The sequence below is a fragment of the Bos indicus genome, chromosome 5, assembly GCF_029378745.1.
Source record: "Bos indicus isolate NIAB-ARS_2022 breed Sahiwal x Tharparkar chromosome 5, NIAB-ARS_B.indTharparkar_mat_pri_1.0, whole genome shotgun sequence".
Classification (NCBI taxonomy): domain Eukaryota; kingdom Metazoa; phylum Chordata; class Mammalia; order Artiodactyla; family Bovidae; genus Bos; species Bos indicus.
Window position 1 is genome coordinate 50,822,577 of NC_091764.1, and position 24,599 is coordinate 50,847,175.

The window sequence follows — 24,599 nt, forward strand, 5'->3', positions numbered from 1 at the left end:
TTACTGTGTCCGAGAGCACACAGCAAATTTGAACTTGGCCTTTCTGACCATTGTCTCTGTTGATGCCTCTGCGATGCCTCTGCTGAATACCTCATGGTCCCAAGGGGAACAGGTTGGTAATGAATGAATTGACACCCATGATGCTTGGGAATCCTCTGAAAACATACCAACTGTGACTCCCCATTGTGGTTTGATTGTCCTTGTAAATCCTGTTGAAAACAGTTCCATTGTGACTTCTGTGGACCAGTGGCTTCTGTGACGGGGGCTCACTTCTTGAGAAGAGTTGAGAATATTTACTCATCTGAATTTAGTGACAGGAACCTGTTGTGTCTGTTATATTATTAAGTGAATGTCCTTAAGGTCAAGGTTTTGAGCAGATGGGAAGGCAGATAACTTGATCATTGAATGGTTGCCATTAAAACCAGGACTTACCTGCTGAAATTTAGGTGGAGTTGATTTTTTTTTTTTTTTTAATTTGTGACTAGAGTATTTCACAAACAGAAAGAAGGAAAACAGGTTTTCCAAGTGTGTGATAGCAGCACAGAATGAATCACTTGTTCTTTTTACATAGTCTTCCACTGCTACGATCTCATAGTCACATCTATGCCTGGTGTTCAGGTCATAGCTTCAAGTTGTGTCTGATACACACAGAGGATTTTGGACTTCCAGTCCTTAAAATTCCATATGTACCTGTTTTTACAAGGGGAAAAAAAATCTAGGTGTTTTGGTCCCATTGAAGGTAGACTGATGGGTTAATGCAATCCATGAATGACTCTAACTTTATCATGGGTCTCCCAGGGCATGCATATCCTCATCTTCTAAGGGAAGAATAAACAGAGTGTAAACTTTCCACATTGAAGACATAGCAGCTAAAGTTGCTTTCATCCTCTCACAGTTCTCCGCCTTGAATGTTAGTCCTGACTTCAGAATTTCCCAGTTCTTCAATTAAGATGACTAATATCTCCTCTCCCCAGAATGTATATTTTAGTAACTCCCAGAATTTAGCCCAAGAAGTACTGCTAAGAAACCGAGGTTTGCAGAAGTTAAGCGACTTGCCCAAGCACTCCACTGTCCAGTAGCTGTGACTTTAGAGCAGTGGTGGCCAACTCAGTCCACAAGAGGATTCCATGAGTTAATCACTACATGTGCTAACCAAATGCTAACAGCAGTCCTTGGCACATAATTAATTCTCAACAAATGTAAGATACTATTATTGCTCCACATCTAGGGAGTAGGCAGAGTTGAGTTCTGCATTCATTCTTTCAACAGATGCTTGTTGAGCACCTGCTGTGTGCTGTGTTCTGGGGGGATAGCCCATGGTCTTAACCATTGTGCTTTATTACCTCCAGTTTAATTTCAGGGAAGATGTTTTCCCCCTTTGTAGGCAATTGGAAAACAATGACACCAAAGAGATGATTCATGGCCCAGCAACATTTTTTTTGAGATCCTCAAAATAGGTATCATGGGTGAGTACTGCTTAGATAAAGAAAGCCTATCTCAAAGTCATTCTGGGTGATCTCAAGATAGTGCTGACTTTTTCCTGGAGCCTAGGACAAGAAGAGAATGTAGCTACTAATATAGCTACTCACATAAAAAATACTGTTGAATCTATTGACAGCATGATACGTCTCAACTCAGGAAAGTTTTTCTCAATTTACTTTTAGAGGAATTGGAGGTTTTATTTAAATTTAGTAAACAAAGCATTGGCCTTTGAAGAACAAAATGAAATATGTAAGTTGATAGAGATCAAGCTTTTTAAAGCCAAAGTTAATTGATAAGAATCAGGTCTTTCTACTAAAGCTGTAGAGTCAGGAATTTAAAATAATATGAAATATGAGATAACAGTTGTATGTGTGTGTGTGTTTTAATTTTATTTCTTTTGACTGCTATGGGTCTTTGTTGCAGAGCACAGGCTCTAGGCAAACAGGCTTCAGTAGTTACGGCCCATGGGCCCCATAGTTGTGGCTCCCAGGCTCTAGAGCAGAGCCCCAATAGTTGTGGTGGATGGGCTTAGTTGCCCTGTGGCTTGTAAAATCTTCATGGATCAGGGATCGCACCCATGTCCCCTGCATGGGCAGGCAGACTCTTAACCACTGGACCACCAGGGGATCCAGCTGTATGTTTTAAAAAGGCAGTGGCTTTAAATTAATATGACTTTATCATCTGAGTAATAATCAGATATCTGACTGAATAGGCTTCCAGGGTTGGGGCTGCTGTCTTCTCTCTAGGTTGACCTTTCTAATATTTCATCAGTGTCATTCACAAGCTGTATTCACGTGAAATGGCAGAGGAAGTCCACCCGCGATTGTTCTTCACGGTTCCCCGGCTGTGATGAGTCATTGCAGGACAGCCCTTGCAACCAAGTGCTGATAAGAATAGGCACACAATAGGAAAATAAAACAGCCAAGAGCTGAAGGAGAAAGAGCTGGAACTCAGAAGAGTGTCCACAGCTCTGCTGTATTTAGCTCTTGTGACCTTGTGTAAGTTACAATCTTCCCTGTCCCTGGGTTTCTCATGCATAAAGTTTCTAGAGTCTCTTGCTGAAGTTAGGTCAACTTTGGAGTTTAATATCCACTAAGAAAGATGGGAGACACTGCACCTCCAGGGGACAGTGATTCGTGATTTGTGTAATTATAGTAGCTTTGTTGATTGTTGGAAAAGAGCAGTGGCAGATGAGTCAGCCTGGCATGAGCTATTGGAGATCAGCGATGCTTTTTTTTGTTGGGGGAAAAAACCCAACTAAAGCATAAGTTTAGGTGCCAATGGTCAAGGTGATGCCAAGTTCCAGAAATAGAAGCTCGGATTCTGGTCAGAGGACAGTATGGAGGGGACGATGGTCATGGACTTGTTTTCCCAGCTGCACCTCCACCTTCAGCTTTCCCTGGGAAAGATGCTTGTGGGTGACCGTGGGGGTGTAATGTCACCATCCACGCCACACATGTTGCTTGGGAGTCACTATCACTGACTGAGAGGAGGCAGGTGGTATTTTGAATGTCCTTCCTCTGCCTGGTTTGTTTCTCAAAAAATCTATGTGAAAGGAATACTCCAGTTAAATGCATGTATTAGGAGCTCCGGTGGCAAACCTCTGGACGAAACATGAGCTGCGCTAGAGACAAACAGATCAGAGCCATCCATTCTTTATCCTTCCTCTGGGCGCTTTCTCCAGTAGCCTTAGAAGCAGGAAGAGAATCCCCTTTCTCTCAAGCCTGGACCCAAGCTCACCTGATCTGCTATTCTCTGCTTCCCCACACAGTCTAGCAGGGCCTGCCACAGACTGATGCAAAGCTCTGTGTATTGGGTTGGCCAAAAAAGTTGTTCAGATTTTCCATAAGAAATCGGACTATGACTGAGTGACTAAGCACACACACACCCCCCCAAGTTGGGCTGGAGGTCAAGGGAGGCCTGACTGAATTCCAGCTGCCCTACTTCCTGGCTATGGCACCTGGAGCAACTTACTTAGCTTGGGCAGTAAGCATAGTGGTACTAATAGTCTTCTGCAGGTAGACTGTGTCTTTAAGAATTGCATTGTATTCTGAAACTGTATGAAGATTTCCCCCTGCTCACAGGAGAGAGTGAAGGTGGGACCAAACACTAGACCTTGAACTCTTTCTCCCTTCTTCCTTGAGAGGGTGTGATAAACATCGGAGGCAAATTTGACCTCATAGAGATCAGCAGGGATCCCACCTCCTTGCACAGGACTGTTCCCACCCCACTAAGGACAAGGATTTTCAAACTCAATAAGCAACAATCTACTTTAAAAAAAAAATCCTACACAAAACTGTCATGTGTAAAATGAGGATAAAAGGCTTTTGTTTATAAAAATATACTTCAGTTGAAATTTATACTAAACTCAGTAAGAATGATGAAGCAGTTTCAATGAATAGAAATTTGAAATAGAGATAATAGATGACTTTTATGATTGTTTCCCTTTAACATACAGATAAGTAATTGCAAATGGTCATTTAAAAAAAAAAAAGATCTCCTTCCAATCTAGTGGTATCAGTCAGTTGAAGAGAAAAGATAGAAGGCTTATTTATTATGCCAAAGCTGCCCAAAATATGTAGACTAGCGTATATTTGTTTACATGTAAGAGATGGGAATGAACTTTTAAATTATTGCATTTTTTCCCCAAAATGCTTATACCTTTAAAAAATAAATTTAAAGTAAATGTGAAAACACCTGAAACACCTCCATAGAATTCCAGGGTTTGGTAGAAAACTGCTCAAAACACACTCCCTGAGGTCGTACAGTTCTCACATCTCAATTTGCTCTCTGTTTGCTGTTTGACTGTAGCATGTATGTGTTGGCTTACAGTTTTCAATACTGAAAGCCATTTGATATAAAAAAAAATGGTGACATTTGAATAAGCTCTGCAGTCTGGCTGACAGTGCTGGATCAGAATCAGTTGCTCCTTTTGATGTTGTTCTTGAGTGATGGAAAATGTTGCTTTGGGGTAAGTTGGGTGAAGAGTGCTTGAGACTGTATACCATTTTTGCAGTTTACTCTGAGTTAATAATTCTTTCAGAATGTAAAACTGTTTAATAAAAGGTGTTTGAAAACAACCATCCTCTAATTAATCGTTAGGAGGGAGTGCAAGACTAATAGAGTGATGTATACACCACACTTTCAGAGTGGATTTCCATCTATCTTACCTTATTAAAACAAAAGCATCTTTCTTTTTTTGCCACTGAGTCCTTATCCTCCACCCTCACTCTGCCATGTACTGTGACACTGTTGAAGTTTTGTAAAGAAAACACAGCAATGGCAAATCAAGGAGATCTCTCTTTCGGGAAAACTATTTTAGCTGCTGCTTCATTACTTAATAAGAAAATGGTGCTGAAACCCAAGAGTTCAGTCTGCAGGCACCTGATACACAAAAAAGCTTTATAAATGATGTAGCATGTTTTTCTGAAGCATTCCTATGCTCAAAACATTAGTAATTAGATCAAAGTAGTATCAACATGCCATGAGATCATAAGGCCACATGTACAAATCAGCGTGCCCTGCAGTCCATTGTGATGATGCCATGTAAGGAGTGTTATTCTACTGGAGAAAAGATAAAGGAGAGAAGATAATTTTAAAAGAATAAACCTTTGATCCATTCACTTCTCTGTGTGTAAAGTGAAAGTGGTCATGAAATATACTTCTTTGTTCCCTAGGATTTTATAGTGTGCTGTAAATTACTGCTTTGTTCTTTGATAAGATTGGTGGAGGTTTTTGCTCTTTATCACTTGGAAAAATGCAGCGGAATTCCCTGAGCCAGCCATCTATCTTCAGTGTAATTGGCAGAAGACTGATTATCTCGTGTGTTTTGACTAGAAATGGATTAGTGGGGTTGATCACAGCTATCAGACACCTGGAAAGGTGAACTGAGCTCTGAACAATGCTTCATCAAATGTTTTAACATGTGCTTATATAAGTCCACTGAAAAGTCTATTCACTCCACCAAGCTATGACATAGGGCGTTAGTCTGATCGGCTTTTCTGGCTTCTCCTCCAGGGTCATCAACGCTGGGAAGAGCACACACAACGAAGACCAAGCCAGCTGTGAGGTGCTCACTGTGAAGAAGAAAGCAGGGGCCATTACCTCAACCCCAAACAGGAACTCAGCTAAGAGACGGTCCTCGCTTCCCAACGGGGAGGGGCTGCAGCTGAAGGAGAACTCGGTAAGACTTTCCTTCACCCCCACTCTCGGGTGAGAAGAACCCACACACTCTGGCCCCACTGTGGAATGTTCAGAATGGAAAAGAGAAAAGCCACGGCCCCAGTGTTCGTGGAGTGGTGGGTCTGGGCTCGGGGCATCACACTCACAGCAAAGGTGATACATGGGGTTCAGAAAAGCTGGTGTTTAAGTTCTCAGCACTTAGAGAAAATGCCCACATCATAGGAGTTTTGTTGCAAGAATTAGTATGTGTAGCGGTAGATGGTTTTAAAGAAGCACTTCCAGGTTTTTGTGAAGTTGGTCATCCTCAGAAGCCTTCCAGGAGGTGTGGAGTAACTCTAGCCGTCAGCTTGCAGCCCAGCTACGACTCTGCCCCTGTCCTCCCCTCGCGTGTCCCTTAGAGTTGCACAGTTGGAGCCTGTGCTTGATGCTCTTCCAAATTAATATTTGTTTCAGTTGGCCCAAAGCCCTTGCATCCTATGGGGTGGCCCTCCAGACTGAATGCCCTGCTGACAGACCACAAAGCATTTCTCCTCTCTCCAGTTTCCGGAGAACAAAGCAGACATCCTTGGAAAGTTCTGAAGAAGCTCTTAGCAGAGTATAGGGAACAATCAGCACTGTGTCCACCATCAGATTCTTTAGTCCTGCAGAAAAGAGACACGAAACGGATGACCCAGATGGAACTGTTTGTTCTAATGATCTTGAGGATATTTTTGTTTGTAAATTTTTATAGGATTGTAAAGGATCTAGGAACCTGTCCTTAGTTGAAGTGATATTGTCTTGTTGCATTTATGCTTAGTGACTAAGAAGGGTACTCATTTATTTTTATTTTGTTAGCATTAGTTCAGCTTAGGGTTAAAAAACACAGTGACCTATGGAGACTCATCAGTTGTACTTGTTTCAAGGCAGAAGGAAGCACTGATTAGGCCTCTCCCAAAAAGGAAGAGTCAGGGACCCAGATGAGCAGGACAAAATAATAGTGGTTAAGTGCATGCGCTCTAGAGTAAGACAGTTCAGAGCAGTCTGTTGCATAAAGCTATTCAGTTTAACAATGTGTGTGTGCTCAGTCCTGTCCAGTTCTTTCTGATCCCATGGACCGTAGCCACCAGGCCCCTCTGTCCATGTGTGACCCCATAGACAGCAGCCCACCAGGGTCCCCATCCCCTGGGATTCTCCAGGCAAGAACACTGGAGTGGGTTGCCATTTCCTTCTCCAATGCATGAAAGTGAAAAGTGAAAGTGAAGTCGCTCAGTCGTGTCCGACTCTTAGTGACCCCATGGACCGCAGCCTACCAGGCTTCTCCATCCATGGGATTTTCCAGGCAAGAGTACTGGAGTGAGGTGCCATTGCCTTCTCCCAGGAGAGGCTAGTTAGAAGTATGAAATCCAACAGTCCATGCGAAGTCCTGAGCTGGTGTCATCATTAATAAATCCTTGATTGATGTTAGTGATTATTATCCTAAAGTCAATTCCATTTCTGTAATCCTCTATGAATAATGCCCACTGAATTTTCATTCATTTTTAAATTGGAAATCACACAATTTTTTCCATACCTTCTTGATGGAATTATTTTTGAGGATTGAATTATTATGGAAAAGGGCTCAGAAAATGTGAGACATTAATGATAATTGGATATGGGTGCCAGTGACTTGATGTTGCTCTTTCCCCCGGCAATTCCTCTCTGCCACTGGGATATAAAGTGACTTCTGTAAAAATAAGACAGTGTTGACATCTGGCTGCAAGCCAGTTGATGATCGCATATTTCCTTGTTGCTAAGTTCCTCCTAGAAGTGAAGCCAGGAGTAACTATTTAACTTCCTTTCCTTAAGAACAGTGAAACCAGCACATAAGCACTTTAGAATGGAGCCAGGACACTCCTTCGTGATGGTTCATGTGGGGTCCATGCTCCTCTGGGAGGCAGCAAGGATATGCAGTGAAAAGCAGGCACATCTCAGCTTGTATTCCTGCCTTAGCCACAGCGGCTTCACGTCTATCTGCGCTGTATATTAGGCTTCTTATTAGAGTTCAAGGCAAGAGCTGTGTTGCCTTTTTTTTTTTAATTGTGGAAAAATACACATAAAGCTTACCATTTTAACCATTTTTAAGTGTACAGTTCAGTGGCATCAAATACATTCATATTGCTGTACAACCATCGGTATCATCCATCTCCTAAACCTTTCCATCATCCCAAACTGAAACTGTCCCCACTAAATACTAACTCCCCATTCCTTTCTCCCTTTCCCCTCCACCCCCTCCGGTCCCTGGCAACTACCATTCTATTTCCTGTCCCTGTGAATTTGGCTACTCCAAATACCTCCTATAAGTGGAATCATACAATTTTTGTCTTTTTGTAGTTGTCATATTCACTTATCATAATGTCCTCAGAGATCGTTCGTGTTGTAGAATGTGTCATAATCTTATTCCTTTTTGAGGCTGAATAATATTCTCTTGTATGTATACATGCCATTTTGTTTATGTCTTCATCATCAGGGACCGTTGCTGTCATCTTTTGTCTATTATGAATGTTGCTGCTGTGAACGTGGGTGTCTAGTACCTGTTTGAGTCCCTGCTTTTGATTCTCTTGGATATATACCCAGAGTGGAATTGCTGAGTGATATGGTGGCTCTGGTCAGTATTTTCAGGAGCCACCATACTGTTTGCCACAGCAGCTACACCATTTGACCTTCCCACCAGCAGTGCACAAGGGTTCCAATTTCTCTACATTTTTGCCAACACTTGTTAAATTCTGTTTTTCTGAAATAATAGCTACCCTAATGAGTGCAAAGTGCTATCTCATTTGTAGGTATATATTTCCCATGGTTAGTGATGTTGAGCATCTTTTCATGTACTTCTTACTGGCCACATACATCTTCTGAAAGGTCTGTTCAGGTCCTTTGCCCATGTTAGAATTCGGTTGTCTGTTTTCGTTGTTGATGTTTGTGCTCTTTCTAAAACCTTGAAGAGCGTAGTCTCGTGTGCCAGATGACTCGTGAGCATGCGCTGTGTTCTAGGAACTGGATGCTGAGGATTCAGCAGGAAATAAACAGAGGACAGTCCCTCCCTACAGGGAGCTTGTGTTCTTTAAGGGAGGCAAACAAAACACATAGCATGGGCAGATAAGCACTCTGGAGAAAACAAAGTAGGGAAGCGGGAATAATAGGAAGTGTGAGGTGAATGGGTGGTCAAAGAAGGTGTCAGGGGTGACGCTGGGGCAAAGACCTGAGAGCACAGCTTTTGGGAGGAAGAGCATCCTGACAACCCTCGACAGCTGCAAGATCTGAGGCAGGACCAGGCCTGCCATTCTCAGGGATCAGCTAGGAGCCCATGCAGCTGGAACAGACATAGCAGAGCCTGGATTACAGGCAATGGACTTCCCTGGCAGTCCAGTGGTTCAGACTGTGCACTTCCACTGCAGGGGGCTTGGGTTTAATCCCTGGTCAGGGAAGATGTCACATAGCATGACCAAAAAAAAAATTGGGTTGTAAGCAACACTGTCAGAAAGCTAATAGGGGAGAGATGCAGTCTGGTAGGACCTCAGGGCTGTTACCAGGACTTTGGCTGCTATGCTGAATGAACACTTTGCTAGCAGAGGTCACTAAATACACTGCTTAGAAGAGGCTAGTGGTTTTTTCTATCTGAAGACATCCCATGACTCATATATGGTAGCACCGAGGAAAGGGCAGTGACAGTACAGGGCTCAATGCGAGAAAGCATCTGCAGAACACAAGTGAGCTAGGTCTCCGCCTTCCCCCTGTGATTCTCATCCTTCACTCAGTAAATGTGTGCTGAGCTCTGAGTCCACACTCTGGGACCTTGGGACTGAGGAGATGGATTCAGGACAGTCCCTGCCCTCCTTGAGTAGAGTTGGGGAGACAGGAGAGGAAGGCTTCCTGAAGAAGTGATATTTGCCCTGTTGTGCTGAAAATTGAATAGGAATTAACCAAGCACATAAGAGAAAGGAGAGCTCCTGATGGAGGGAGTGAGCATGTGCAGAGCTAGGCTGGCGTGGGAGCAGTGGGGCATGGCTTCCTGTGTCGGGGGCAAGTGTAGTTGCTTGGAGGGGTATAAGACCGGAGCAGTGAGCAGCGTTCACAGGTGAGAGTCACTCAGTACCCTGAAAAACTGGACTTCTAAACAATGACTTTAGACCAGGGTGTAACAGACTCATGATAGTGGGGAGGCTGACTTGAGAGGACTAGGGGAGCACACCTAGAAGTTGGGACACTTAGAAGTCTGGCTCATGCAGAAATCTGAGTGAGAAATGATGAAGCTCCAAATAAAGCAGTGTAAGAGCAAAGGCGTCAAGAAGCAACAATTAGAACCAGATGTGGACAATGGACGTGAAACAACAATTTTGAACAGTTCAAAATTGGGAAAAGAATATGAAAAAGGCTGCATTATTGTCACCCTGTTTATTTAACTTATATGCAGAGTGCATCATGTGAAATGCCGGGCTGGATGAATCACAAGCTGGAATCAAGATTGCTGGGAGAAATATCAACAACCTCAGATATACAGATGATACCACTCTAACCTTGACAGCATATTAAAAAGCAGAGACATTACTTTGCCAACAAAGGTCCATCTAGTCAAAGTCATGGTTTTTTCCAGTAGTCAAGTATAGATGTGAGAGTTGGACTATAAAGAAAGCTGAGCTCCAAAAAATTGACGCTTTTGAACTGTGGTGTTGGGGAAGACTCTTGGTCCCTTGGACTGCAAGGAGATCCAACCAGTCCATCCTAAAGGAAATCAGTCCTGAATATTCATTGGAAGGACTAATGCTGAAACTGAAACTCCAATAATTTGGCCACTAATGTGAAGAACTGATTCACTGGAAAAGACCCTGATGCTGGGAAAGATTGAAGGCGGGAGAAGGGGATGACAGAGGATGAGATGGTTGGAAGGCATCACCAACTCAATGGACATGAGTTTGAGTAAGCTCCTGGAGTTGTTGATGGACAGGGAAGCCTGGTGTGCTGCAGTCCATTGGGTCGCAAAGAGGCAGACACGGCTGAGCAACTGAACTGCACTGGCCACGTTAATGGCAGAAAGTGAAGAGAAACTAAAGAGCTCTTAATGGCAGTGAAAGAGGAGAGTGAAAAAACTGCCTTAAAACTCAACATTCAAAAAACTAAGATCATGGCATCCGGTCCCATCACTTCATGGCAAATAGGAGAAAAAGTGGAAACAGTGACAGATTTTATTTTCTTGGGCTCCAAAACCACTGCAGATAGTGACTGCATCCATGAAATTAAAAGGCACTTGCTCCTTGGAAGGAAGTTCAGTTCAGTTCAGTTGCTCAGTCGTGTCCGACTCTTTCCGACCCCATGAATCACAGCACGCCAGGCCTCCCGGTCCATCACCAACTCCTGGAGTTCACCCAGACTCACGTCCAGGCGAGTCAGTGATGCCATTGAGCCATCTCATCCTCTGTCGTCCCCTTCTCCTCCTGCCCCCAATCCCTCCCAGCATCAGAGTCTTTTCCAATGAGTCAACTCTTCACATGAGGTGGCCAAAGTACTGGAGTTTCAGCTTTAGTATCATTCCTTCCAAAGAAATCCCAGGGCTGATCTCCTTCAGAAAGGACTGGTTGGATCTCCTTGCAGTCCAAGGGATTCTCAAGAGTCTTCTCCAACACCACAGTTCAAAAGCATCAATTCTTCGGCGCTCAGCCTTCTTCACAGTCCAACTCTTACATCCATACATGACCACAGGAAAAACCATAGCCTTGACTAGATGGACCTTTGTTGGCAAAGTAATGTCTCTGCTTTTGAATATGCTATCTAGGTTGGTCATAACTTTCCTTCCAAGGAGTAAGCGTCTTTTAATTTCATGGCTGCAATCACCATCTGCAGTGATTTTGGAGCCCCCAAAAATAAAGTCTGACACTATTTCCACTGTTTCCACCTCTATTTCCCATGAAGTGATGGGACCATATGCCATGATCTTCATTTTCTGAATGTTGAGCTTTAAGCCAACTTTTTCACTCTCCACTTTCACTTTCATCAAGAGGCTTTTTAGTTCCTCTTCACTTTCTGCCATATGGTGTCATCTGCATATCTGAGGTTATTGATGTTTCTCCTGGCAATCTTGATTCCAGCTTGTGTTATGGCTAATTTAGACAGCATATTAAAAAACAAAGATATCACTTTGCCAACAAATGCTCCATATAGTCAAAGCTCTGGTTTTTCCAGTAGTCATGTATGGATGTGAGAGTTGGACCATAAAAAAGGCTGAGTGCTGAAGAATTGGTGCTTTTGAACTGTGGTGTTGGAGAAGTTGAGAGTCCTTTGGACCACAAGGAGATCAAACCAGTGAATCCTAAAGGGAATCAACCCTGAATATTCATTGGAAGAATTGATGCTGAAGCTGAAACTCCAATACTTTGGCCACCTGATACAAAGAACTGACTCATTGGAAAAGACCCTGATGCTGGGAAAGATTGAAAGCAAAAGGAGAACCAGGCAGTGGAGGATGAAATGGTTTAATAGCATCACCAACTCAGTTCAGTTCAGTCACTCAGTCGTGTCCAACTCTTTGCGACTCCATGAACCACAGCACGCCAGGCCTCCCTGTCCATCACCAACTCCCAGAGCTCACGCAAACCCATGTCCGTTGAGTCGGTGATGCCATCCAACCATCTCATTCTCTGTCGTCCCCTTCTCCTCCTGCCTTCAATCCTTCCCAGCACCAGGGTCTTTTCAAATGAGTCAAATCTTCACATCAGGTGGCCAAAGTATTGGAGTTTCAACTTCAACATCAATCCTACCAATGAACATCCAGGACTGATCTACTTTAGGATGCACTGGTTGGATCTCCTTGCAGTCCAAGGGACTCTGAGGAGCCTTCTCCAACACCACAGTTCAAAAGCAACAAATCTTCGGTCCTCAGCTTTCTTCACAGTCCAACTCTCACATCCACACATGACCACTGAAAAAACCATAGCCTTGACTAGATGGACCTTTGTTGACAAAGTAATGTCTCTGCTTTTTAATATGCTATCCAGGTTGGTCATAACTTTCCTTCCAAGGAGTAAGCGTCTTTTAATTTCATGGCTGCAGTCACCATCTGCAGTGATTTTGGAGCCCAGAAAAATAAAGTCAGCCACTGTTTCCACTGTTTCCCCATCTATTTCCCATGAAGTGATGGGACCAGATGCCATGATCTTAGTTTTCTGAATGTTGAGCTTTAAGCCAACTTTTTCACTCTCCACTTTCATTTTCCTCAAGAGGCTCTTTAGTTCCTCTTCACTTTCTGCCATAAGGGTGGTATCATCTGCATATCTGAGGTGATTGATATTTCTCCCAGCAATCTTGATTCCAACCTGTGCTTCTTCCAGCCCAGCGTTTCTCATGATGTACTCTGCATGTAAGTTAAATAAGCAGGGTGACAACATACAGCCTTGACGTACTCCTTTTCCTATTTGGAACCAGTCTGATGTTCCATGTCCAGTTCTAACTGTTGCTTCCTGAACTGCATACAAATTTCTCAAGAGGCAGGTCAGGTGGTCTGGTATTCCCATCTCTTTCATAATTTCCCACAGTTTATTGTGATCCACACAGTCAAAGGCTCCGGCATAGTCAATAAAGCAGAAATAGATGTTTCTTCTGGAACTTTCTTGCTTTTTCAATGATCCAGCAGATGTTGGCAATTTGATCTCTGGTTCCTCTGCCTTTTCTAAAACCAGCTTGAACATCTGGAGGTTCACAGTTCACATATTGCTGAAGTCTGGCTTGGAGAATTTTAAGCATTACTTTACTAGCATGTGAGATGAGTGCAATTGTGCGGTAGTTTGACCAACTCATTGGACATTAATTTGAGCAAACTCCAGGAAGGAAGTGAAACCTGGCGTGCTGCAGTCCATGGGGTTGCAAACAGTCAGACATGACTTAGTGGTTGAACACATGAGAGCAAAGGACGGGCTCAAAAGAGATGATATGAGAGGTATGTTGTGGTGACATGGTGACAAATTGTGTGGTACAGGGAGAGTGGGAGACCCCAGGTCTCAGCCACTGGGTGCTGGTCCTTGAAAGTGGATCCCTGGAGCAGGAACAGATTCAAGGTGAAGGGATGGGCATAAATGGCAACTTGACTTTTGAGGATGCTAAATTTGCAGTGGGGAATGTTTTGTAGGAAGAGAGAAGGAGAGAAGGAATTGGAGAGAAGGAATTGGAGTTTGGGAGTAAGTCTTGGGAAGCTTAGAATTCAGGAGTTACAAGTTCAAAGATATTCCAAGGAGAGAGAGGAGTTGTCAGGAGCAGAAGTAACTATGATGTGGACCACAGAGGTCAAGAAAGATAAGGATGAAAAAGGGGGCAAATATTATTATAAGCAAGAAGTGGGGCAACAGGATAAAGTGACATCATTATCTCATTTACAGACAGTTTACAGACATGAGGATGGTGATAGGAAGATGCCTGGGCTCTCTCCAGAATACATGTGATGAATTTCTCCCTCCTTTGCCGACCTCTTCATCCCCAGTAAATTTCATGAAGTCAGAATAAGTCAAAATAAATATTTCCACAAGACTTCATGTGTAACATCACCCTCATCTTACTCGGAGATTGAAGAAAGCCTAAAATTTTCTGTAAAATTACATTAGAGTCCCCATGAAAAAAGAAATTATCATAGGAATTTTGAATGTTAAAAACATCAAAAAAGTGGAGGGAGGGGAGGACTTCCTTGGCGGTCTAATAGTTAAGACTCCACCCTTCCACTGTCTCTGGTGCCATGCAGTACAACAAAAAACCAGGGGGTTGGGATGGAGGGGACGGGATACATCAGTGATGTGCAGAGGAATTCAGCAGAAGCGTGACTTTATATTTGATGACGTAGGGTAGTTGGGTAGCAGTGAGATGGTTAATTCTCACTACAGATAATTATTGATTGGGATAAAGATTTTAAGACAATTTTAGTTTTTTAAAAACTTTTTATTTTATATTGGAGTATAGGAGATTAGCAATATTGTGATAGTTTCAGGTGTACAGTAAAGTGATTCAGTGATATATATACCCATATATCTATTCATTTTCAAATTCTTTTTGCATTTAGTTTGTTACAGAATGTTAAGCAGAGTTCTCTGTGCTATATACTAGGCTTTTGTTATCCATTTTGCATATTTAAATTTACATATTTGAACATAAACATTTACAGTATTTAATTTTACATATTTAAAATGGATAACCAACAAAAAGCGACTGTATACAGGGAACTCTGCTTAATACCTTGTAACAACCTAAATGCAAAAAGAATTTGAAAAAGAAGAGATACCTGTGCATGTTTAACTGAATTGCTTTGTTGTACACCTGAAACTAACATTGTTAATCCACTATCAGTTCAGTTCAGACGCTCAGTCGTGTCCGACTCTTTGTGACCCCATGAACCACAGTACTCCAGGCCTCCCTGTCCATCACCAACTCCTGGAGTCTACCCAAACTCATGTACATTGAGTCGGTAATGCCATCTAACCATCTCATTCTCTGTTGTCCCATTCTCCTCCTGCCTTCAATCCTTCCCAACATGAGTGTCTTTTCAAATGAGTCAGCTCTTCACATCAAAATATTGGCCAAAATATTGGACTTTCAGCTTCAGCATCAGTCCTTCCAATGAACACCCAGGACTGATTTCCTTTAGGATGGACTCGTTGTATCTCATGGTAGTCCAAGGGACTCTCAAGAGCCTTCTCCAACACCACAGTTCAAAAGCATCAATTCTTTGGCACTCAGCTTTCTTTATAGTCCAAGTCTCACATCCACACATGACCACTGGAAAAACCATAGCCTTGACTAGACGAACCTTTGTTGACAAAGTAATGTCTCTGCTTTTTAAGATGCTGTCTAGATTGGTTGTAACTTTCCTTCCAAGGAGTAAGCGTCTTTTAATTTCATGGCTGCAGTCACCATCTGCAGTGATTTTGGAGCTCAGAAAAGTAAAGTCAGCCACTGTTTCCACTGTTTCCCCATCTATTTTTCATGAAGTGATGGGACCAGATGCCATGATCTTAGTTTTCTGAATGTTGAGCTGTAAGCCAACTTTTTCACTCTCCTCTTTCACTTTCCTCAAGAGGCTCTTTAATTCTTCTTCACTTTCTGCCATAAGGGTGGTGTCATCTGCATATCTGAGGTGACTGATATTTCTCCAGGGAATCTTGATTCCAGCTTGTGCTTCATCCAGCCCAGTGTTTCTCATGATGTACTCTGCGTATAAGTTAAATAAGCAGGGTGACAGTATACAGCCTTGATGTACTCCTTTTCCTATTTGGAACCAGTCTGTTGTTCTATGTCCAGTTCTAACTGTTGCTCCCTGACCTGCATACGGGTTTCTCAAGAGGCAGGTCAGGTGGTCTGGTATTCCCATCTCTTTCAGAATTTTCCACAGTTTATTGTGATCCACACAGTCAAAGGCTTTGGCATAGTCAATAAAGCAGAAATAGATACTTTTCTGGAACTCTCTTGCTTTTTCAATGATCCAGTGAATGTTGGCAATTTGATCTCTGGTTCCTCTGCCTTTTCTAAAACTAATTTCAACATCTGGAAGTTCACGGTTCACACATTGCTGAAGCCTGGCTTGGAGAATTTTGAGCATTACTTTATTAGCATGTGAAATGAGTGCAATTGTGCGGTAGTTTGAGCATTCTTTCGTATTGCCTTTCTTTGGGATTGGATTCAGGTTCCATCTAAATATAAAGGAAAATGTCAAAAGCAGAAGAAGCCTTGTTTAGAAAAGTCATAAAATTTGGAAGGGATAAAGGAAAAGATTTTCAAGGTGTTGAAAGCACAGATTTTCAATCTGTGCTATAGATTTGTAGCTTGAAGAAATGCAAGGGAATATGGTGAATTATTTATTCTTCCTTAAAAAAATACTCAGTAATGGATCCAGTTTTTTAAAATTTATAGTTTAGTGATATAATTAGTGAAATAAAGAAATAAACATTTTCTCTTTTGAGAAATAGAGAAGTTTTGAGATCTCAGGATATGAAGTGGATGTGAAACAGAGAAGGATGTTTTCTGTGACAGGTTAGGGATGAGCTTTACCTCTTTCTGCATCACATTGGGTTCTAGGTGTATGAAGAAACTTTAGCCCAGCGTCAGGCAAGTAGGAAAGCGATACTCTGTGGCAATATGCAGTCCTGTCAACATTCCTACACCTCTGACTGTTTGTTTAGGGACATAGGGCGTGTGGCTTGGGAAGAAGAGAATCTAGAATGCCAGCATTTCTGAAAGACACGGTCATCCCTTACAGAAGATGTTGTAAGCTCTTTGAGGGTAACAACCTCTTCCCCCATATCCCCCTGCCTGTTTCCCACTTTATTTGTTTAATTGAAGGATAATTGCATTACAGAAATTTGTGGTTTTCTGTCATACATCAACAAGAATCAGATATAGGTACACTGAAGCCTTTTAAATTTACCCGATCATGATTTGTGGGATCTAATCACCATTACTAAGTTTTCTTTCCTGCCGGGGTCCAGCCCCAGTGGATCCAGGGAAATTCAAAGGAGAGATGGCGTCGGCAAATACACTGGCTTTAATTAAATGTTAATTAGAGATATGAAGAGTAATAGAATAAGGATAGCTCAGTAGGAAAATTCAGTGGAGAAAAGAGGCTGACTAACTTGGTTTATGTGGAAAGCTAATAAAATTCCAAAATAAGGAATTTACATCACCTACGTAGGCCACAGGCGTCCTCCCGTTCTCCCAAAGGAGAGGAGACACTAAGGCCTCCCCGGTCAGACCTTAGAAGCCCAGGCATAATTAGTAGGCTTGACGAGCCTCCACGTTCCAGATGGGGATTCAGCCAGAAGGTGACAAAAAGAACGACATGGGGAGACCAGTCTTTTGAGGAACTGATCCCATTTCTTTATTTTCTAGGGTCTGTTTTTATACACTGAGATGTTATACAAAAGTCACATGGGGTCAGCAGTCCTGACTTTAATAAAAGTCAGGTGCTTTATACAAATGTATACGAAGGTCTTAGGGGTGTTACATCATCTTCTGGCCAGGGGGCCTGCTAACAATTTATGACCCTCTCCTTGTGACAGTGGTCAGTCAACCAGAACACTTATTTCTCCAGGGGTGATTATTTTTTAAAACAGACGCCACCTTCCGAAGGTACCAGATAAAGTTACATTCCTATAGGGTGAGGGTGTAGTGGGTTTTAATTAAGGAAAGAATTTACTTAGCCTAAGGTCCAATGTGATTAATATCAAAGGTTAATACTTATTTCTTCTATATATTCATTAATGTGTATAAGGGCAGGGGATGTGGAGACTTAGCAGCAAACATTGGCTCAACAAATGAAAAACCCTTCACCAATACAATTTCTAATCAGCCCACTCTACTATACTAATAGTTTTCTAACTTCTCTAAAGAACCTGTTTTTAGAAGGTTTAAAGCATCTCGTGCCTCTCATGGTTGGGAGGCTGTGAACAATCACATGTGGCCAGACAAGCCTGTCAGGCAGGCTAGAGAACCTTCAGAGGAGTTTGTAGGTTGAAACACTCCTATCACGCCCAGGAAGTATTATTATTAACTGGAGCTCTAAGTTAACTCCTTCTCTGAAAGAGGTGATGGGGGACAGCCCCCCGTAAAGTCAGAGGTGTAGGTGAGAGCACAAAGTAGTAAAGTAGGCAGGCTCTGGTTTTGGGGGTAGATGCTCGAGAATTTCCAGAGGGACTCCTGAGGCTCGATCCCGCCTTTGCATATGTCAAGCCTCCTTCCTCATGACCTTTGCCACGGGTGGAGGTCCTCACACTGGCTCCCGGCACTTTCTTTTAATTTGAAAGGTATTATTGTTGTTTGTTGTTCAGTTGCTCAGTCAGTCCAACTCTTTGCGACCCCATGGACTGCAGCACACCAGGTTTCCCTGTCCGCCATCTCCCGGAGCTTGCTCAAACTCATGTCCATTGAGTCAATGATGCCATCCAACCATCTCATCCTTTGTCTTCTCCTTCTCCTCCTGCCTTCGATCTTTCCCAGCATCAGGGTCTTTTCCATTGAGTTGGCTCTTAGCGTCATGTGGCCAAAGTATTGGAGCTTCAGTTTCAGCATCAGTCCTTCCAATGAATATTCAGGACTGATTTCCTTTAGGATTGCCTGGTTTGATCTCCTTGCAGTCCAAGGGACTCTCAAGAGTCTTCTCCAGCACCACAGTTCAAAAACATCAATTCTTCGGCACTCAGCCTTCTTTATGGTTCAACTCTCATATCCATACATGACTACTAGAAAAACCATAGCTTTGACTATATGGATCTTTGTTGGCAAATTAATGTCTCTGCATTTTAATATGCTGCCTAGGTTTGTCATAGCTTTCTTTCAAGGAGCAGGCATCTTTTAAGTTCATGGCTGCAGTCACCATCTACAGTGATTTTGGAGCCCAAGAAAATAAAATCTGTCTCTGTTTCCATTGTTTCCCCGTCTATTTGCCATAAAGTGATGGGACCAGATGCCATTATCTTTGTTTTTTGAATTTTGAGTTTTAAGCCAGCTTTTTTACTTTCCTTTTTCATCTGCATCAAAAGACTCTTTAGTTCCTTTTAGCTTTCTGCTATAAGGGTGGTGTCATCTGCATATCTGAAGTTATTGATATTTCTCCCTGAATTTTTATTTCAGCTTGTGCTTCATCCAGCCTGGCATTTCTCATGATATACTCTGCATATAAGTTAAATAATGGTAACAGTATACAGCCTTGATGTAGTCCTTTCCCAATTTGGAACAAGTTTATTGTTCCATATCCAGTTCTAGCTGTTGTTTCTTGACCTGCATACAAGTTTCTCAGGAGGCAGGTGAAATGGTCTGGTATTTTCTATGGTTTACTGTGATCCACAGAGTCAAAGGCTTTAGCATAGTCAGTGAAGCAGAAGTAGATGTTTTTCTGGAATTCTCTTGCTTTTTCTATGATCTAATGGATGTTTGCAATTTGATGTCTGGTTTCTCTGCCTTTTCTAAATCCAGCTTGAACATCTGGAAGTTCTCCATTCACATAATCTTGAGGCCTAGCTTGGAGAATTTTGAGCATTACCTTGCTTGTGTATGACATGAGTGCAATTGTGCATTAGTTTGAACATTCTTTGGCATTGCCCTTCTTTGGACTTGGAATGAAAAACTGACCTTTTCCAGTCCTGTGGCCACTGCTGTTTTCCAAGTTTGCTGGCATAATTGAGTGCAGCACTTTGACAGCATTATGCAGCTGACTTGAAATAGCTCAACTGGAATTTCATCATCTCCACTAGCTTTGTTCGTAGTGATGCTTCCTAAGACCCACTTGACTTCACACTCCAGGGTGTCTGGCTCTAGGTAAGTGATCACACCATCATGGTTGTCTGAGTCATTAAGATCTCTTTTGTATAGTTCTTCTGTGTATTGTTGCCACCTCTTCTTAATATCTTCTGCTTCTGTTAGGTCCATACCTTTTCTGTCCTTTACTCTGCCCATCTTTGCATGAAATGTTCCCTTGGTATCTCTTAATTTTCTTGAAGAGATCTCTAGTCCTTCTCATTCTATTGTTTTCATCTATTTCTTTGCATTGATTACTGAGGAAGGCTTTTTTTTTTTAAATTTATTTACTTGGAGGCTAATTACTTTACAATATTGTAGTGGTTTTTACCATACATTGACATGAATCAGCCATGGGTGTACATGTGTTCCCCATCCTGAACCTTCCTCCCACCTCCCTCCCCATCCCCTCTCTCAGAGTCGTCCCAGTACATCAGCCTTGAGCTCCCTGTCTCATGCATCGAACCTGAACTGGCGATCTGTTTCACATATGGTAATATACATGTTTCAGTGCTATTCTCTCAGATCATCCCACCCTCGACTTCCCCCACAGAGTCCAAAAGTCTGTTCTTTATAGCTGTATCTGTTTTGCTGTCTCGCATATAGGTTCATCGTTACCGTCTTTCTAAATTCCATATATATGCATTAATATACTGTATTGGTCTTTTTCTTTCTGATTTACTTCACTCTGTATAATAGGCTCCAGTTTCATCCACCTCATTAGAACTGATCCACATGCGTTCTTTTTAATAGCTGAGTAATATTCCATCATGTATATGTACCACAGTTTTCTTATCCATTTGTCTGACAATGGACATCTAGGTTGCTTCCATGTCCTAGCTGTTGTAAACAGTGCTGTGATGAACACTGGGGTACACGTGTCTCTTTTCATTTCTGGTTTCTTCAGTGTGTATGCCCAGCAGTGGGATTGCTGGGTCATAAGACAGTTCTGTTTCCAGTTTTTTAAGGAATCTCCACACTGTTCTCCAGAGTGGCTGTACTAGTTTGCCTTCCCACCAACAGTGTAAGAGGGTTCCCTTTTCTTCACACCCTCTCCAGCATTTATTGTTTGTAGACTTTTGGATAGCAGCCATTCTATTGTGCTTGATTTGTGGTTGAGTTGTGGTTTTGATTTGCATTTCTCTGATAAGAGTGATGTTGAGCATCTTTTCATGTGTTTGTTAGCCATCTGTATGTCTTTGGAGAAATGTCTGTTTAGTTCTTTGGTCAAAATGGATTAAAGATCTAAATGTAAGACCAGAAACTATGAAACTCCTAGAGGAAAACATAGGCAAAACACTCTCTGACATAAATCACAGCAGGATCCTCTATGACCCACCTCCCAGAGTAATGGAAATAAAAGCAAAAATAAGCAAATGGGACCTAATTAAACTTAAAAGCTTTTGTACAGTGAAGGAAACTATAAGCAAGGTGAAAAGACAACCTTCAGAATGGGGGAAAATAATAGCAAGTGAAGCAACTGACAAAGAATTAATCTCAAAAATATACAAGCAGCTCATGGAGCTCAATACCAGAAAAATAAATGACCCAATCAAAAAATGAGGAAGACTTTCTTATCTCTCCTTGCTATTCTTTGGAACTCTGCATTCAAATGGGTACATCTTTCCTTTTCTCCTTTGCCTTTAGCTTCTCTTTTTTTCTCAGCTATTTTTAAGCCCTCCTCAGACAACCATTTTGCCTTTTTCCATTTCTTTTTCTTGGGGACAGTTTTGATCACTACCTCCTGAATAGTGTTACAAACCTCCATCCATAGTTCTTCAGGCTATCAGATCTAATTCCTTTAATCTATTTGTCACTTCCACTGTGTAAATCCTAAGGAATTTGATTTAGGTCATATCTGAATGGCCTACTGGTTTTCCCTATTTTCTTCAATTTAAGTCTGAATTTTGGAATAAGGAGTTCATGATCTGAGCCACAGTCAGCTCCTGGTCTTGTTTTTGCTGACTGTATAGAGCTTCTCTATCTTTGGCTGCAAAGAATATCATCAGTCTGATTTTGGTGTTGACCATCTGGTGATGTCCATGTGTAAAGTTATCTCTTGTGTTGTTGGAAAAGGGTGTTTGCTATGACCAGTGCATTCTCTTGGCAAAACTCTGTTATCCTTTGCCCTGCTTCATTCTGTACTCCAAGGCCAAACTTGCCTGTTACTCCAGGTATCTTTTGACTTCCTACTTTTGCATTCCAGTCCCCTATGATGAAAAGGACATTTCTTTTGGTGTTAGTTCTAGATGGTCTTATAGGTCTTCATAGAACTGTTCAACTTCAGCTTCTTAAGCATTAGTAATTGGGACATAGACTTGGATTACTGAGATACTGAATGGTTTGCCTTTGAAACAAGCAAAGATGATTCTGTCATTTTTGAGATTGCATCCAAGTACTGCATTTCAGACTCTTTTGTTGACTATGAGGGCTACTCCATTTCTTCTAATGGATTCTTGCTGACAGTAGTAGATATAATAGTCAACTGAATTAAATTTGCCTTGATTCATGGACCTAACATTCCAGGTTCCTATGCAATATTGTTCTTTACAGCATCAGACTTTACTTTCATCACCAGACACATCCACAACTGGGCATTGTTTCCACTTTGGCTTAACCTCTTTGTTCCTTCTGGAGCTATTTCTCTGCTTTTGTCCAGTAGCATATTGGGCACCTACCAACCTGGGGAGTTCCTCTTTCAGTGTCCTATCTTTTTGCCTTTTCATGCTGTTCATGGGGTTCTCAAAGCAAGAATGCTGAAGTGGTTTGCCCTTCTTTCTCCAGTGGTCCACGTTTTTTCAGAACTCTCCACCGTAACCCATCCATCTTGGGTGACCCTACAGGGCATGACTCATAGTTTCGTTCAGTTAGACAAGGCTGTGGTCCATGTGATCAGTTTGGTTAGTTTTCTGTGATTGTGGTTTTCATTCTATCTGCCGTCTGATGGATAAGGATAAGAGGCTTATGGAAGCTGCCTGATGGGAGAGAGTGACTGTGGGAGAGACTGGGTCTTGTTCTGTTGGGGGGGGCCATGCTCAGTAAATCTTTAATCAAATTTTCTGCTGATGGGTGGGGCTGTGTTCCCTCTTTGTAGTTCACCTGAGGCCAAACTATGGTAGAGATTATGGTGGTAATGGCCACCGCTTTCAGAAGGACTTATGTGAGCATGCCGCAGCTGCCAGGACTATTGTAGTCAGTGCCCCTGACTGTTGACCCACACCTCTGCCAGAGACTCCCAGATACTCACAGGCAAGTCTGTCAGTCTCCTGTGGAGCCACTGCTCCTTTCTCCTGGGTCCTGGTGAGCACAAGGCTTTCTTTGTGCCCTCCCAAGAGTCTGTTCCCCCAGTCCTGTGGAACTTCTGTAATCAAATCCCACTGGCCTTCAAAGTCAAATTCCCTGGGGATTCTCAGCCCTTTTGCTGGATCCCCAGGTTGGGGAATCTGCTGTGGGCCCTAGAAATTCTGCAGCAGTTGGGAGGACTTCTTTGGTATCATTGTTCTCCAGATTGTGGGTTGTCTACTCAATGGCTCTATAGTGGCACTAATGGTGACCTCCTCTAAGAGGTTATGCTACATGCCATGCCTCCTAGGTCTGCTGAAGCCAGAGCCTCTGTCTCCGTGGCAGGCCACTGCTGAGCCCTGCCTCCACAGGAGACACTCAAAGGCAGGTCTGACTCATTCTCTTCTGGGGGTCATTGCTCCTTTCCCTGGGTCCTGGTATGCACAAGCTTGTTTGTGCCCTCTAAGCGTCTCTGATGGGTCTGAGGTTTGATTCTAAACTTGATTTCGCCCCTCCTGCCATCTCGTTGGGGCTTCTCCTTTGCCCTTGGATGTGGGGTATGTTTTTTTGGTGGGATCCAACATTCTCCTGTTGATGGTTGTTCAGCAGCTAGTTGCAATTTTGATGTTCTCACAGGAGAAGATGAGCGGACGTCCTTCTACTGCACCATCTTGCCAGTATTTTCTGAAAGGTGTTAAGAAGTCTTTATTTATTGTACTGATTGCCACCTGCCCGTGAAGACAGCTTTTCCAAGAGCTTTTGTTTTTCAGTTCCTTAGTCATTCTAGGAATGAAGTAAAGAGAGGAAGATAGCAGATGACTTCTCTGAGGAGGGAGAGAGAGTCTACTCTTGAGGGCATCATATAACCTTGTATTAAGTTAAGAAACCCCTGCCCTTATGTAAGATGTGTGGCCATAACCAGGACAGTTTCCCCTCACATCTGACTGCCTGTTTTGGAATCAATCATTTTGGGCTTCAGATGAGACCTGTGGACACATGCATTCTAAGTCTTATTTCCTCCAGAGCCTCCTTATGTTGTTTAATTTAATGAAAACACATCAGCGTATGTGCTTTCAGTGTCTGTTAGTTCAGTGTCTAATTACAATAACAGGAGATGGCTATGTCCGCATCATGGCCAAGCTCATCAGCAGGGGAGAGGAAAGCTGATTATCTTTCTCAGCAGAGGATGGGGCAGCACTGTGGGAATTCCAGGCAAATAGGATCAAACTGGGGACGGGGAGAGAGAGGAAGGAAATGAGAAGGGCCATTTCAACTTTCTGGAGTGAAGATTTGTTGTTCTTTTCATCTGTTTTCTGTGAGAAGCCCTCGGTCACCCCCAAGAGCATTAAGTGAAGGTGTCCCGTGGTTCCACAGAGGCAGCGTTT

The 24,599-nt window shown here is 42.6% G+C and overlaps 1 protein-coding gene across 2 annotated transcripts in view; it reads left to right on the forward strand.

The window, feature by feature from the left end:
- Nucleotides 1-24,599, forward strand: part of PPM1H (protein phosphatase, Mg2+/Mn2+ dependent 1H) — a 304,263-nt gene that overhangs the window by 97,756 nt on the left and 181,908 nt on the right. For both annotated transcript variants that reach the window (XM_070788582.1, XM_019960895.2), the window contains exon 2: nt 5,500-5,665. In XM_070788582.1, the coding sequence (XP_070644683.1) occupies nt 5,500-5,665 (166 nt within the window). The remainder of the gene's footprint in view (nt 1-5,499; nt 5,666-24,599) is intronic.